The 15,953-nt window shown below is 41.7% G+C and overlaps 1 protein-coding gene across 1 annotated transcript in view; it reads left to right on the top strand.

Moving 5' to 3' along the window:
* LOC124045494 (copine-5-like) overlaps positions 1–15,953 on the top strand; it is a 187,593-nt gene that overhangs the window by 114,843 nt on the left and 56,797 nt on the right. The window contains 3 exon segments of the mRNA XM_046364823.1: positions 1,146–1,250; positions 9,658–9,699; positions 13,298–13,373. Of these exon segments, the coding sequence (XP_046220779.1) occupies positions 1,146–1,250; positions 9,658–9,699; positions 13,298–13,373 (223 nt within the window).

Here is a 15,953-nt window from a genome sequence, read left to right on the forward strand (position 1 = left end):
TGAAGAGAGAGAGACAGATAGAGAGATGAAGAGATGGAGAGAATGAGAGACAGATAGAGAGATGAAGAGATGGAGAGAATGAGAGACAGATAGAGAGATGAAGCGATGAAGAGATGGAGAGATGAAGAGATGGAGAGAGAGATGAAGAGATGGAGAGAGAGACAGATAGAGAGATGAAGAGATGGAGAGATGAAGAGATGGAGAGAGAGAGACAGATAAAGAGATGAAGAGATGGAGAGAGAGAGACAGATGAAGAGATGGAGAGAGAGAGACAGATAGAGAGATGAAGAGATGGAGAGAGAGAGACAGATAGAGAGATGAAGAGATGGAGAGAGAGACAGATGAAGAGATGGAGAGAGAGAGACAGATAGAGAGATGAAGAGATGGAGAGAGAGAGACAGATAGAGAGATGAAGAGATGAAGAGATGGAGAGAGATAGACAGATAAAGAGATGAAGAGATGGAGAGAGAGAGACAGATGAAGAGATGGAGAGAGAGAGACAGATAGAGAGATGAAGAGATGGAGAGAGAGAGACAGATAGAGAGATGAAGAGATGGAGAGAGAGACAGATAGAGAGATGAAGAGATGAAGAGGTGGAGAGATGAAGAGATGGAGAGAGAGACAGATAAATAGATGGAGAGAGAGATGGAGAGATGAAGAGATGAATAGACAGTGTGATGGAGAGATGAAGAGATGGAGAGAGAGATTGAGAGAGACAGAGAGATGAAGAGATGGAGAGAGAGAGACAGATAGAGAGATGAAGAGAATGAGAGACAGTCTGATGGAGACATGGAGAGAGAGAGGCAGATAGAGAGATGGAAAGATGGAGAGATGAAGAGAGAGGCAGAGAGATAGTGAGATGAGAGGACAAGAGACACAAATGGTCTTAAAATCAACTAATACACAGACAGAGGCACTGACACAGTCCTACCACCAACTAAAGAGAGGATTTATAGGTAGCACTGCAGTATGTATATTTTCAGCTGTGCCTGTGATAGTAAAGTACTGTTATGTGTTATTTTAAGGTCTTGCATGTAGCTAGAATCACAAATGTTCTTGTGGGAAGATACTAGGTATTAGGTAGTGAAAGTTGTTGCCAGAGCACTGTAATTAATTCCTCTGTGTCCATATGTGTCTCTGTACAGGTGTACTATTTGCCATAAGACAGAGGTTGTGAAGAACACTTTGAACCCAGTTTGGCAGGCCATCTCCATCCCTGTCAGAGCACTCTGCAATGGAGACTTTGATAGGTACTGTTATACACACACTATAACACACACACACACTATACACACACACACACACACACACACACACGCACACAAACTATAACACACGCACACACACTATAACACACACACACACACACTATAACACACACACGCACACACACTATAACACACACACACACACACACACACACACACACACACACACACACACACACACACACACACACACACACACACACACACACACACACACACACACACACACACACACACACACACACACACACACACACACACACACACACACACACACACACACACACACACACACACAATAAAACAAAACACACTCTGAACCCAGTGTGGCAGGACTTTGACAGATAGGATATTGTACACTCACTATAACACTCACTATAACACTCACTATAACACACACATACAATAACACACACTCTGAACCCAGTGTGGCAGGACTTTGACAGATAGGATATTGTACACTCACTATAACACTCACTATAACACACACATACACACACACACATACAATAACACACACTCTGAACCCAGTGTGGCAGGACTTTGACAGGTAGGATATTGTACACTCACTATAACGCACTCACTATAACACACACACACACACTATAACACACACACACTATAATACACACACACACAATATAACACACACACACCCACACTATAACACACACACACCCACACTATAACACACACACACCCACAGAGAGGCTTCGTTGTTTTCTGTGAGAACTGGGGTGGAGGCGCAATTTTGATATGTGGCATAACCGTTTCAAAACGGTCTGGCCTCAGCGAATTTAGACACCATTGATTTTTTACTATTATTTTATCTGTGCCTCAACCGCAGAGTAAATACACCGTCTATCTCTAAATGCCCTGCTGGAGTTTGGCTGCTCATTGATCTGTCCACGGTTGGCAACAGCGTTCCAGATAAGGCTCTGATTGGCTGCTTCTACCTGAGACTATGTCTAAAACGGCACCCTATTGCCTGTGTAGTGCACTACTTTTCATCAGAGCCATGGTCACAAGTAGTGCGTTACATATAGGGAGTAGGGTGTAATTTTTTATCTTACAGTATCTTCTCTGGATCCCCAGGAGCAGAGAGCAGAGAGAGCAGAGAGAGCAGAGAGAGCGAGAGAGAGAGCGAGAGAGAGAGCGAGAGAGAGAGGGAGAGCGAGAGCGAGAGAGCGAGAGCGAGAGAGCGAGAGAGAGAGAGAGCGAGAGAGAGAGCGAGAGAGCGAGAGAGAGAGATGTAGTCACTGTTATGTAGTCACTGTGTAATGCTGTGTTATGTAGTCACTGTGTAATGCTGTGTTATGTAGTCACTGTGTAATGCTGTGTTATGTAGTCACTGTGTTATGTAGTCACCGTGTAATGCTGTGTTATGTAGTCACTGTGTTATGTAGTCACTGTGTAATGCTGTGTTATGTAGTCACTGTGTTATGTAGTCACTGTGTAATGCTGTGTTATGTAGTCACTGTGTTATGTAGTCACTGTGTAATGCTGTGTTATGTAGTCACTGTGTTATGTAGTCACCGTGTAATGCTGTGTTATGTAGTCACTGTGTAATGCTGTGTTATGTAGTCACTGTGTAACACTGTTATGTAGTCACTGTTATGTAGTCACTGTGTAATGTTGTGTTATGTAGTCACTGTGTACACTGTGTTATGTAGTCACTGTGTAATGCTGTGTTATGTAGTCACCGTGTTATGTAGTCACTGTGTAATGCTGTGTTATGTAGTCACTGTGTACACTGTGTTATGTAGTCACCGTGTAACACTGTGTTATATAGTCACCGTGTAATGCTGTGTTATGTAGTCACTGTGTAATGCTGTGTTATGTAGTCACTGTGTAATGCTGTGTTATGTAGTCACTGTGTAATGCTGTGTTATGTAGTCACTGTGTAATGCTGTGTTATGTAGTCACTGTGTAATGCTGTGTTATGTAGTCACTGTATAATGCTGGGTTATGTAGTCACCGTGTAATGCTGTGTTATGTAGTCACTGTGTAATGCTGTGTTATGTAGTCACTGTGTAATGCTGTGTTATGTAGTCACTGTGTAATGCTGTGTTATGTAGTCACTGTGTAACACTGTGTTATGTAGTCACTGTGTAATGCTGTGTTATGTAGTCACTGTGTTATGTAGTCACTGTGTAATGCTGTGTTATGTAGTCACTGTGTTATGTAGTCACCGTGTAATGCTGTGTTATGTAGTCACTGTGTAATGCTGTGTTATGTAGTCACTGTGTAATGCTGTGTTATGTAGTCACTGTGTAATGCTGTGTTATGTAGTCACTGTGTAATGCTGTGTTATGTAGTCACTGTGTAATGCTGTGTTATGTAGTCACTGTGTAATGCTGTGTTATGTAGTCACTGTGTAATGCTGTGTTATGTAGTCACTGTGTAATGCTGTGTTATGTAGTCACTGTGTAATGCTGTGTTATGTAGTCACTGTGTAACACTGTGTTATGTAGTCACTGTGTAACACTGTGTTATGTAGTCACTGTGTAATGCTGTGTTATGTAGTCACTGTGTAATGCTGTGTTATGTAGTCACTGTGTAATGCTGTGTTATGTAGTCACTGTGTAATGCTGTGTTATGTAGTCACTGTGTAACGCTGTGTTATGTAGTCACTGTGTTATGTAGTCACCGTGTAATGCTGTGTTATGTAGTCACTGTGTTATGTAGTCACCGTGTAATGCTGTGTTATGTAGTCACTGTGTAATGCTGTGTTATGTAGTCACTGTGTAATGCTGTGTTATGTAGTCACTGTGTTATGTAGTCACCGTGTAATGCTGTGTTATGTAGTCACTGTGTTATGTAGTCACCGTGTAATGCTGTGTTATTGCCTTAAATGTAAATGTAATATGTAGTCACTGTGTAATGCTGTGTTATGTAGTCACTGTGTAATGCTGTGTTATGTAGTCACTGTGTAATGTTGTGTTATGTAGTCACTGTGTAATGCTGTGTTATGTAGTCACTGTGTAATGCTGTGTTATGTAGTCACTGTGTAACGCTGTGTTATGTAGTCACTGTGTAACGCTGTGTTATGTAGTCACTGTGTAACGCTGTGTTATGTAGTCACTGTGTAACGCTGTGTTATGTAGTCACTGTGTAATGCTGTGTTATGTAGTCACTGTGTAACGCTGTGTTATGTAGTCACTGTGTAACGCTGTGTTATGTAGTCACTGTGTAACGCTGTGTTATGTAGTCACTGTGTAATGCTGTGTTATGTAGTTACTGTGTAACGCTGTGTTATGTAGTCACTGTGTAACGCTGTGTTATGTAGTCACTGTGTAACTCTGTGTTATGTAGTCACTGTGTTATGTAGTCACTGTGTAATGCTGTGTTATGTAGTCACTGTGTAATGCTGTGTTATGTAGTCACTGTGTAATGCTGTGTTATGTAGTCACTGTGTAATGCTGTGTTATGTAGTCACTGTGTAATGCTGTGTTATGTAGTCACTGTGTAATGCTGTGTTATGTAGTCACTGTGTAATGCTGTGTTATGTAGTCACTGTGTTATACACATTATTGAGTCGTGATGGTTTTCTGATTCACCTTGGTTTCAACATTGACATAGAAGGGAAATGAGATCAAATTGACTTTAACTTGCTTCAGTAGGGAATCATCAGGGATACTCGCCTAATCTCAAGTCTATCAAAGGGTTAGGACAGGGGTCTCTCTCTCTCTCTCTCTCTCTCTCTCTCTCTCTCTCTCTCTCTCTCTCTCTCTCCCTCTCTCTCTCTCTCTCTTTCTACTCTCCCTCTCTCCCCTGTCCCTCTCTCTCTCTCTCTCTCTCTCTCTCTCTCTCTCTCTCTACTCTCCCCCTCTCCCCTGTCCCTCTCTCTCTCTACTCTCTCTCTCTCTCTACTCTCCCTCTCTCCCCTGTCCCTCTCTCGCTCTCTCTCTCTGTCTCTCTCTCTCTGTCTCTCTCTCTCTGTCCCTCTCGCTCTCCCTCTATCCCTCTGTACCTCTCTCTCTCTGTCTCTCTCTCTCTCTGTCAATTCAATTCAATTCAATGGCTTTATTGGCATGGGAAACATGTGTTAACATTGCCAAAGCAAGTGAGGTAGACAACATACAAAGTGAATATATAAAGTGAAAAACAACAAAAATTAACAGCAAACATTACACATACAAAAGTTTAAAAACAGTAAAGACATTACAAATGTCATATATATATATATATGCAATGTACAAATAGTTAAAGGACACAAGATAAAATGAATAAGCATAAATATGGGTTGTATTTACAATGGTGTTTGTTCTTCACTGGGTGCCCTTTTCTCGTGGCAACAGGTCACAAATCTTGCTGCTGTGATGGCACACTGTGGAATTTCACCCAAAAGATATGGGAGTTTTTCAAAATTGGATTTGTTTTCGAATTCTTTGTGGATCTGTGTAATCTGGGGGAAATATGTCTCTCTAATATGGTCATACATTGGGCAGGAGGTTAGGAAGTGCAGCTCAGTTTCCACCTCATTTTGTGGGCAGTGAGCACATAGCCTGTCTTCTCTTGAGAGCCATGTCTGCCTACGGCGGCCTTTCTCAATAGCAAGGCTATGCTCACTGAGTCTGTACATAGTCAAAGCTTTCCTTAATTTTGGGTCAGTCACAGTGGTCAGGTATTCTGCCGCTGTGTACTCTCTGTGTAGGGCCAAATAGCATTCTAGTTTGCTCTGTTTTTTTGTTAATTCTTTCCAATGTGTTAAGTAATTATCTTTTTGTTTTCTCATGATTTGGTTGGGTCTAATTGTGCTGTTGTCCTGGGGCTCTGTAGGGTGTGTTTGTGTTTGTGAACAGAGCCTCAGGACCAGCTTGCTTAGAGGACTCTTCTCCAGGTTCATCTCTCTGTAGGTGATGGCTTTGTTATGGAAGGTTTGTGAATCGCTTCCTTTTAGATGGTTGTAGAATTTAACGGCTCTTTTCTGGATTTTGATAATTAGTGGGTATCGGCCTAATTCTGCTCTGCATGCATTATTTGGTGTTTTACGTTGTACACGGAGGATATTTTTGCAGAATTCTGCGTGCAGTCTCAATTTGGTGTTTGTCCCATTTTGTGAAGTCTTGTTTGGTGAGCGGACCCCAAACCTCACAACCATAAAGGGCAATGGGCTCTATGACTGATTCAAGTATTTTTAGCCAAATCCTAATTGGTATGTTGAAATTTATGTTTCTTTTGATGGCATAGAATGCCCTTCTTGCCTTGTCTCTCAGATCGTTCACAGCTTTGTGGAAGTTACCTGTGGCGCTGATGTTTAGGCCAAGGTATGTATAGTTTTTTGTGTGCTCTAGGGCAACAGTGTCTAGATGGAATTTGTATTTGTGGTCCTGGTGACTGGACCTTTTTTGGAACACCATTATTTTGGTCTTACTGAGATTTACTGTCAGGGCCCAGGTCTGACAGAATCTGTGCATAAGATCTAGGTGCTGCTGTAGGCCCTACTTGGTTGGTGACAGAAGCACCGGATCATCAGCAAACAGCAGACATTTGACTTCGGATTCTAGCAGGGGGAGGCCGGGTGCTGCAGACTTATCTAGTGTCCGCGCCAATTCGTTGATATATATGTTGAAGAGGGTGGGGCTTAAGCTGCATCCCTGTCTAACCCCACGTGTGAAGAAATGTGTGTTTTTTGCCAATTTTAACCGCACACTTGTTGTTTGTGTACATGGATTTTATAATGTCGTATGTTTTACCCCCAACACCACTTTCCATCAGTTTGTGTAGCAGACCCTCATGCCAGATTGAGTCGAAGGCTTTTTTGAAATCAACAAAGCATGAGAAGACTTTGCCTTTGTTTTGGTTTGTTTGGTTGTCAATTAGGGTGTGCAGGGTGAATACATGGTCTGTTGTACGGTAATTTGGTAAAAAGCCAATTTGACATTTGCTCAGTACATTGTTTTCATTGAGGAAATGTACGAGTCTGCTGTTAATAATAATGCAGAGGATTTTCCCAAGGTTACTGTTGACACATATTCCACGGTAGTTATTGGGGTCAAATTTGTCTCCACTTTTGTGGATTGGGGTGATCAGTCCTTGGTTCCAAATATTGGGGAAGATGCCAGAGCTAAGTATGATGTTAAAGAGTTTTAGTATAGCCAATTGGAATTTGTTGTCTGTATATTTGATCATTTCATTGAGGATACCATCGACACCACAGGCCTTTTTGGGTTGAAGGGTTTTTATTTTGTCTTGTAACTCATTCAATGTAATTGGAGAATCCAGTGGGTTCTGGTAGTCTTTAATAGTTGTCTGTCTCTCTCTCTGTCTCTGTCCCCCTCTCTCTCTCTGTCTCTGTCCCCCTCTCTCTCTCTTTCTTTCCAGCTCTCTTTCTCTTTCCGTCTCTCTCTCTCTTTCTTTCCAGCTCTTTTCTTTCCTCTCCTTCTCTTTCCAGCTCTCTTTCTCTTTCTCTCTTTCTTTCTTTCCAGCTCTCTTTCTCTTTCCGTCTCTCTCTCTCTTTCTTTCCAGCTCTCTTTCTCTTTCCGTCTCTCTCTCTCTTTCTTTCCAGCTCTCTTTCTCTTTCCGTCTCTCTCTCTCTTTCTTTCCAGCTCTCTTTCTCTTTCCGTCTCTCTCTCTCTTTCTTTCCAGCTCTCTTTCTCTTTCCGTCTCTCTCTCTCTTTCTTTCCAGCTCTCTCTCTCTCTCTCTCTCTCTCTCTCTCTCTCTCTCTCTCTCTCTCTCTCTCTCTCTCTCTCTCTCTCTCTCTCTCTCTCTCTCTCAGTGTACATTCAGACAGGGATAGCAGGTTAAGACTGAAGCAGAGTGTTTGGTTTGGGTGATGATAGTTGATTGACATGGCCTGTGGGGTAAACCCATATGATATGTGTCTGAGTGATGTGGAGGAGGAGAGGATGTGTCTGTCTTCCAGGCAGTAGTTGCATCCCAACTGCACTACTTTGACTAGGGCACAGAGGGCTTATTTTGGGTTCTCCACTTCTTCCTACTTATTTTGGGAACTCTTATCATCATGATGTGTTCCCCCCTTAGGGGGTTGTTGTCTACCTTTGGCAGGTGGGAGGAGGGAAATAACTCACCCCAAAAGTTTTGGAAACTCATTCTATTATATCTCTATTTCCTCTGATAAAAACTTCATTCTGCACTCACAAATGTTACATTTTCCATTAAATTATGATTTAAAGTCTGTCATCCATTTTTGTGAAGTGCACTTACTGAGTGTTTTGTTCACATCGTGTTGCAGCAGTACGTTTTGCAGCAGTACGTGTCTTTATGTCTAACACAAGTTCAATTTAAACTTCACATTTATTGTAATTACAAAGGAGTCTGTTCCAATCCTATATGCTTTGATTATTATTTTCAAAGTATGTAATTAGCTAATGTGGCTTTTAAATCTACTCATCTTTTTTCATAAAAAAATTCTCTTGATGCGATTATTGGTTTGGTTTTAATTCCCATCTCCCTTTAAATGCTCTTTCGAAACCTTTTCATGTGCAATCACACAAACATTTGTCTCAAGGGTGTTATGTGAACTGCTCTGGCTAAGATCAATTTAATTATCAGTTACTAAATGCATAATGAGCTTTAATGGCCAGTCTCACTGCTATGGAAACCAAACTCAGTCTTTTATTAAGAGTCCAGCTCTCAGGCATTTTAAAGGGGAAATCCAGAATTGATTGGTACATCTATTTTTTTTCCTTGTATTATTATTGAAGAATATAACTTATAAATGCCTCATGAGCTTAGTTCAGCGGTCTTACTCCATCACAATCCAAAATCTAATTTATCCAGCCCCATCACTCAGTTTACCAAACAAGAAGCCACATTGTTGTTGTTTGAATTTCAGATTGGCCCTTTAAATTCTAAAAAATCATTCTATTGAAGCTTTTTGAGAATTCCAGAATCCTGCTCTGAAGGACTCTGGGGGAGGTCCAGTGAAAGTAGATATATGAACTAACACACACTAACACACACACAGATATATATACACACTAACACACACACAGATATACACACACTAACACACACACAGATATACACACACTAACACAAACACAGATATACACACACTGACACACACACAGGTATACACACACTAACACACACACATGTATACACACACTAACACACACACAGATACACACACACACTAACACACACACAGATACACAAACACTAACACACACACAGATATACACACACTAACACACACACAGATATACACAAACACTAACACACACAGATATACACACACTAACACACACAAACAGATATGCACACACTAACACACACACAGATAAACACACATTAACACACACACAGATACACACACACACACAAACACACAGATATACACACACTAACACACACACAGATATACACACACTAACACACACACACATTCCTCATCCTTCGGTGTGTTTTCTTTTTCAGGACAATCAAGGCAGAGGTGTACGACTGGGACAGAGATGGAAGGTAAGGACACTACAGACCCCCCCCCCCACCCCTATACACACACCCCCACACACCCACACTCAATAATGTTTCCATTTGATTCATTTCCAGAAGAGAAATGATTTATGCATGAATGGCAGAATAATGATTTGTGTTAGGACATTCCTCTCCATGTTTTACAAGATATAGCACCATGATAACACTGTCATGTTTCACTGCTACAACACTGTCATGTTTCACTGCTACAACACTGTCATGTTTCACTGCTACAACACTGTCATGTGTTTCACTGCTACAACACTGTCATGTTTCACTGCTACAACACTGTCATGTGTTTCACTGCTACAACACTGTCATGTTTCACTGCTACAACACTGTTATGTTTCACTGCTACAACACTTATGTTTCACTGCTACAACACTGTCATGTTTCACTGTTACAACACTGTCATGTTTCACTGCTACAACACTGTCATGTTTCACTGCTACAACACTGTCATGTTTCACTGTACAACACTGTCATGTTTCACTGCTACAACACTGTCATGTTTCACTGCTACAACACTGTCATGTGTTTCACTGCTACAACACTGTCATGTTTCACTGCTACAACACTGTCATGTTTCACTGCTACAACACTGTCATGTTTCACTGCTACAACACTGTCATGTTTCACTGCTACAACACTGTCATGTTTCACTGCTACAACACTGTCATGTTTCACTGCTACAACACTGTCATGTTTCACTGCTACAACACTGTCATGTTTCACTGCTACAACACTGTCATGTTTCACTGCTACAACACTGTCATGTTTCACTGCTACAACACTGTCATGTTTCACTGCTACAACACTGTCTTGTTTCACTGTTACAACACTGTCATGTTTCACTGTTACAACACTGTCATGTTTCACTGCTACAACACTGTTATTTGTTTCACTGCTACAACACTGTTATTTGTTTCACTGCTACAACACTGTTATTTGTTTCACTGCTACAACACTGTTATTTGTTTCACTGCTACAACACTGTCATGTTTCACTGCTACAACACTGTCATGTTTCACTGTTACAACACTGTCATGTTTCACTGTTACAACACTGTTATTTGTTTCACTGCTACAACACTGTTATTTGTTTCACTGCTACAACACTGTTATTTGTTTCACTGCTACAACACGTGTTTCACTGTTACAACATTTGTTTCACTGCTACAACACTGTCGTGTTTCACTGCTACAACACTGTTTCACTGCTACAACACTGTCGTGTTTCACTGCTACAACACTGTCGTGTTTCACTGTTACAACACTGTCATGTTTCACTGTTACAACACTGTCATGTTTCACTGCTACAACACTGTCGTGTTTCACTGCTACAACACTGTCGTGTTTCACTGCTACAACACTGTCGTGTTTCACTGCTACAACACTGTTTCACTGCTACAGCACTGTCGTGTTTCACTGCTACAACACTGTTTCATTACAACACTGTTGTTTCACTGCTACAACACTCGTGTTTCACTGCTACAACACTGTCGTGTTTCACTGCTACAACACTGTCGTGTTTCACTGCTACAACACTGTCGTGTTTCACTGTCGTGTTTCACTGCTACAACACTGTCGTCATGTTTCACTGTTACAACACTGTCATGTTTCACTGCTACAACACTGTCGTTATTTGTTTCACTGCTACAACACTGTACAACACTGTTATTTGTTTCACTGCTACAAACACTGTCGTGTTTCACTGCTACAACACTGTCACACTGTACAACACTGTCATGTTTCACTGTTACAACACTGTCATGTTTCACTGTTACAACACTGTCATGTTTCACTGCTACAACACTGTTATTTGTTTCACTGCTACAACACTGTTATTTGTTTCACTGCTACAACACTGTTATTTGTTTCACTGCTACAACACTGTCGTGTTTCACTGCTACAACACTGTCGTGTTTCACTGCTACAACACTGTCGTGTTTCACTGCTACAACACTGTCGTGTTTCACTGCTACAACAACACTGTACAACACTGTCATGTTTTTCACTGCTACAACACTGTCGTGTTTCACTGCTACAACACTGTCGTGTTTACAACACGTGTTTCACTGCTACAACACTGTACAACGTGTTTCACTTACAACACTGTCGTGTTTCACTGCTACAACACTGTCGTGTTTCACTGCTACAACACTGTCGTGTTTCACTGCTACAACACTGTCGTGTTTCACTGCTACAACACTGTCGTGTTTCACTGCTACAACACTGTCGTGTTTCACTGCTACAACACTGTCGTGTTTCACTGTTACAACACTGTCATGTTTCACTGTTACAACACTGTCATGTTTCACTGCTACAACACTGTCATGTTTACAACACTGTCATGTTTCACTGTTACAACACTGCTACAACACTGTTATTTGTTTCACTGCTACAACACTGTCTGTTATTTGTTTCACTGTTATTTGTTTCACTGCTACAACACTGTACAACATGTTTTTCACTGCTACAACACTGCTACAACATGTTATTTGTTTCACTGCTACAACACTGTTATTTGTTTCACTGCTACAACACTGTTATTTGTTTCACTGCTACAACACTGTCGTGTTTCACTGCTACAACACTGTCACTGCTACAACACTGTCGTGTTTCACTGCTACAACACTGTTTCATGTCGTGTTTCACTGCTACAACACTGTCGTGTTTCACTGCTACAACACTGTCGTGTTTCACTGTTACAACACTGTCATGTTTCACTGCTACAACACTGTCATGTTTTTCACTGCTACAACACTTTCACTGTTTCACTGCTACAACACTGTCGTGTTTCACTGCTACAACACTGTCGTGTTTCACTGCTACAACACTGTCGTGTTTCACTGCTACAACACTGTCGTGTTTCACTGCTACAACACTGTCGTGTTTCACTGCTACAACACTGTCGTGTTTCACTGCTACAACACTGTCGTGTTTCACTTTACAACACTGCTACAACACTGTCGTGTTTCATGTCGTGTTTCACTGTTACAACACTCATGTTTCAACACTGTTACAACATGTGTTTCACTGCTACAACACTGTTATTTGTTTCACTGCTACAACACTGTCATTTGTTTCACTGCTACAACACTGTTATTTGTTTCACTGCTACAACACTGTCATGTTTCACTGCTACAAACACTCACTGCTACAACACTGTCGTGTTTCACTGCTACAACACTGTCGTGTTTCACTGCAACACTGTCGTGTTTCACAACACTGTCATGTGTTTCACTGCTACAACACTGTCATGTGTTTCACTGCTACAACACTGTCATGTGTTTCACTGCTACAACACTGTCATGTGTTTCACTGCTACAACACTGTCATGTGTTTCACTGCTACAACACTGTCATGTGTTTCACTGCTACAACACTGTCATGTGTTTCACTGCTACAACACTGTCATGTGTTTCACTGCTACAACACTGTCATGTGTTTCAGCAGCTTAATTCCTGCTCTTTTGAGGCAAATACACAATACATCCATCATATTTCTACATTTCCACGCCCCAGAGGGAATGTCTATGTACACAGTCTGACATTTTGTTGTTGTGGTGTACTTTACCTTCCAGCCATGACTTCATCGGTGAATTCACCACCAGCTACCGAGACCTGTCCCGGGGCCAGAGCCAGTTCAATGTTTACGAGGTGAGTGGAGAGGAAGGGAGGATGGGAAGCAGGGCACTCACCTAATTTGTCTCCCAAAGGCATACAGATAAAACAGAGACGTAACGTAATAAATAACGTAATAACGTAATAACGTAATAAACGTAATAAACCAAACCAAAAACATATCAAATAGACCACAGGCCCTTGTAGGAGGAAGGAGAATAGCAAGCGCAATTCTGACATAATATCTCTGCAACTCAGTTAGGAGACGTACAGTATATTACAGGACTACAATATTAGCATTAGTGCTAGTGTCTACTCAACCTTATGCTAGCATTAGCATAACTTCCCCTGGTTCACACTGAACCCCACTGAGTTTGGCTATGCTAATATAGCAACCTGGACATCCTAGTGGATGATGTAAGGGATTAGAAGGAGATGAAAAGTTACAGTGCAGTGCTAGAGAGCCAGGCCTAGACTACACTTCCCTCCCACAAACTTGCATGGGTATTAGGCGTACTTAGGTTACATATTATGTAACCTACATAGTGCACTACTTTTGAACAGATCCTTATTGGCCCAGGTCAAAAGTAGTGCCCTATATAGGGAATAGGGTACTGTACAGTGAAGTGAATATAAGGATAATAGCCCTCTGAGTCGACTGCTGGTCCCTGATAATTAAAACTGTTGGCGCGTTACATTAAGTCCTGACATTGGAAAGGGGAAATGGGGGATACCTAGTCAGTTGTATAACTGAATGCTTTCAACTGAAATGTTTCTTCCCCATTTAACCCAACCCCTCTGTATCAGAGAGGTACGGGGGGCTGCCATAGTCGACATACACGTCTTCGGCTCCAGGGGAACAGTGGGATAACTGCCTTGATCAGGGGGCAGAATGACAGATTTTTACTTTGTCAGTTTGGGGATTCGATCCAACAACCTTTCAGTTACTGGCCCAACGCTCTAACCAATAGGGGAAGGGAGCGAGAGAATTACCGTACGACACACCACGTATTCACCTTGTACACCCTAATTGACAAAGAAACATACCAAAAAAAGAGGCAAGGTCTTTTGATACTTTTTTGATTTCAAAAAAGCTTTTCACTTATTTTGGCATGAGGGTCTGCTTTTACAAATTGATGGAAAGTGGTGTTGGGGGAAAAACATACAACATTATAAAATGTATGTATACAAACAACAACTGTGCAGTTAAAACTGGCAAAAAACACACATTTCTTTCCACGGGGCCACGGGGTGAGACAGGAATGCAGCTTAAGCCCCACCCTCTTCAACATATATATCAATGAATTGGCGAGGGCACTAGAACAGTCTGCAGCACCCGACCTCACTCTACTAGAATCTGAAGTCAAATGTCTACTGTTTGCTGATGATCTGGTGCTTCTGTCCCCAACCAAGGAGGGCCTACAGAAGCACCTAGATCTTCTGCACAAATTATGTCAGACCTGGGCACTGACATTAAATCTCAGTAAGTTAAAAAATAATGTTGTTCCAAAAATGGTCCAGTTGCCAGGACCACAAATACAAATTCCATCTAGACTCTATTGCCGTAGAGCCCACAGAAAAACTATACATACCCCAGCCTAACCCCAGCACCATAGGAAGCTTCTGCAAAGCTGTGATCAATCTGAGAGACAAGGCAAGAAGGGCCTTCTATGCCATCAAAAGGAACAAACAATGTGACATACCAATTAAGATCTGTCGAAAAATACTTTAATCAGTTATATAAACCATTGCCCTTTATGGTTGTGAGGTTTGGGGTCTGCTCACCAACCAATAATTCACAAAATGGGACAAACACCAAATTGAGATTCTGCATGCAGAATTCTGCAAAAATATCCTCTGTGTACAATGTAAAACCCCAAATAATGCATGCAGAGCAGAATTAGGCCAATACCCACTATTTATCAAAATCCAGAAAATATTTGTTAAATTCTACAACCACCTAAAAGGAAGTGATTCCCAAACATTCCATAACAAAGCTCTGTTCACAAACACAAATAGACAGCAAATCATGAGAAAACAAAAAGATAAATACTTGACACATTGGAAAGAATCAACAAAAAAACTAAGCAAACTTTCATGCTATTCGGCTATTTTGTTTAGCCAGGCCAGGAAAAGAACCCTGTCAGAACCCTGACACAGTGATATAGGTGCCACAACACTGTGACAGAGAGGATAGAGATGCCTGGGGGAGAACCACAACACTGTGACAGAGAGGATAGAGATGCCTGGGGGAGAACCACAACACTGTGACAGAGAGGATAGAGATGCCTGGGGGAGAACCACAACACTGTGACAGAAAGGATAGAGATGCCTGGGGGAGAACCACAACACCGTGACAGAGGATAGAGATGCCTGGGGGAGAACCACAACACCGTGACAGAGGATAGAGAGGAATGGGGGAGAACCACAACACTGTGACAGAGGATAGAGATGCCTGGGGAGAACCACAACAACGTGACAGAGGATAGAGAGGAATGGGGGAGAACCACAACACTGTGACAGAGGATAGAGATGCCTAGGGGGAAAACCACAACACCGTGACAGAGGATAGAGAGGAATGGGGGAGAACCACAACACCGTGACAGACAGGATAGA

The sequence above is a fragment of the Oncorhynchus gorbuscha genome, linkage group LG10 (genome assembly GCF_021184085.1).
Source record: "Oncorhynchus gorbuscha isolate QuinsamMale2020 ecotype Even-year linkage group LG10, OgorEven_v1.0, whole genome shotgun sequence".
Classification (NCBI taxonomy): domain Eukaryota; kingdom Metazoa; phylum Chordata; class Actinopteri; order Salmoniformes; family Salmonidae; genus Oncorhynchus; species Oncorhynchus gorbuscha.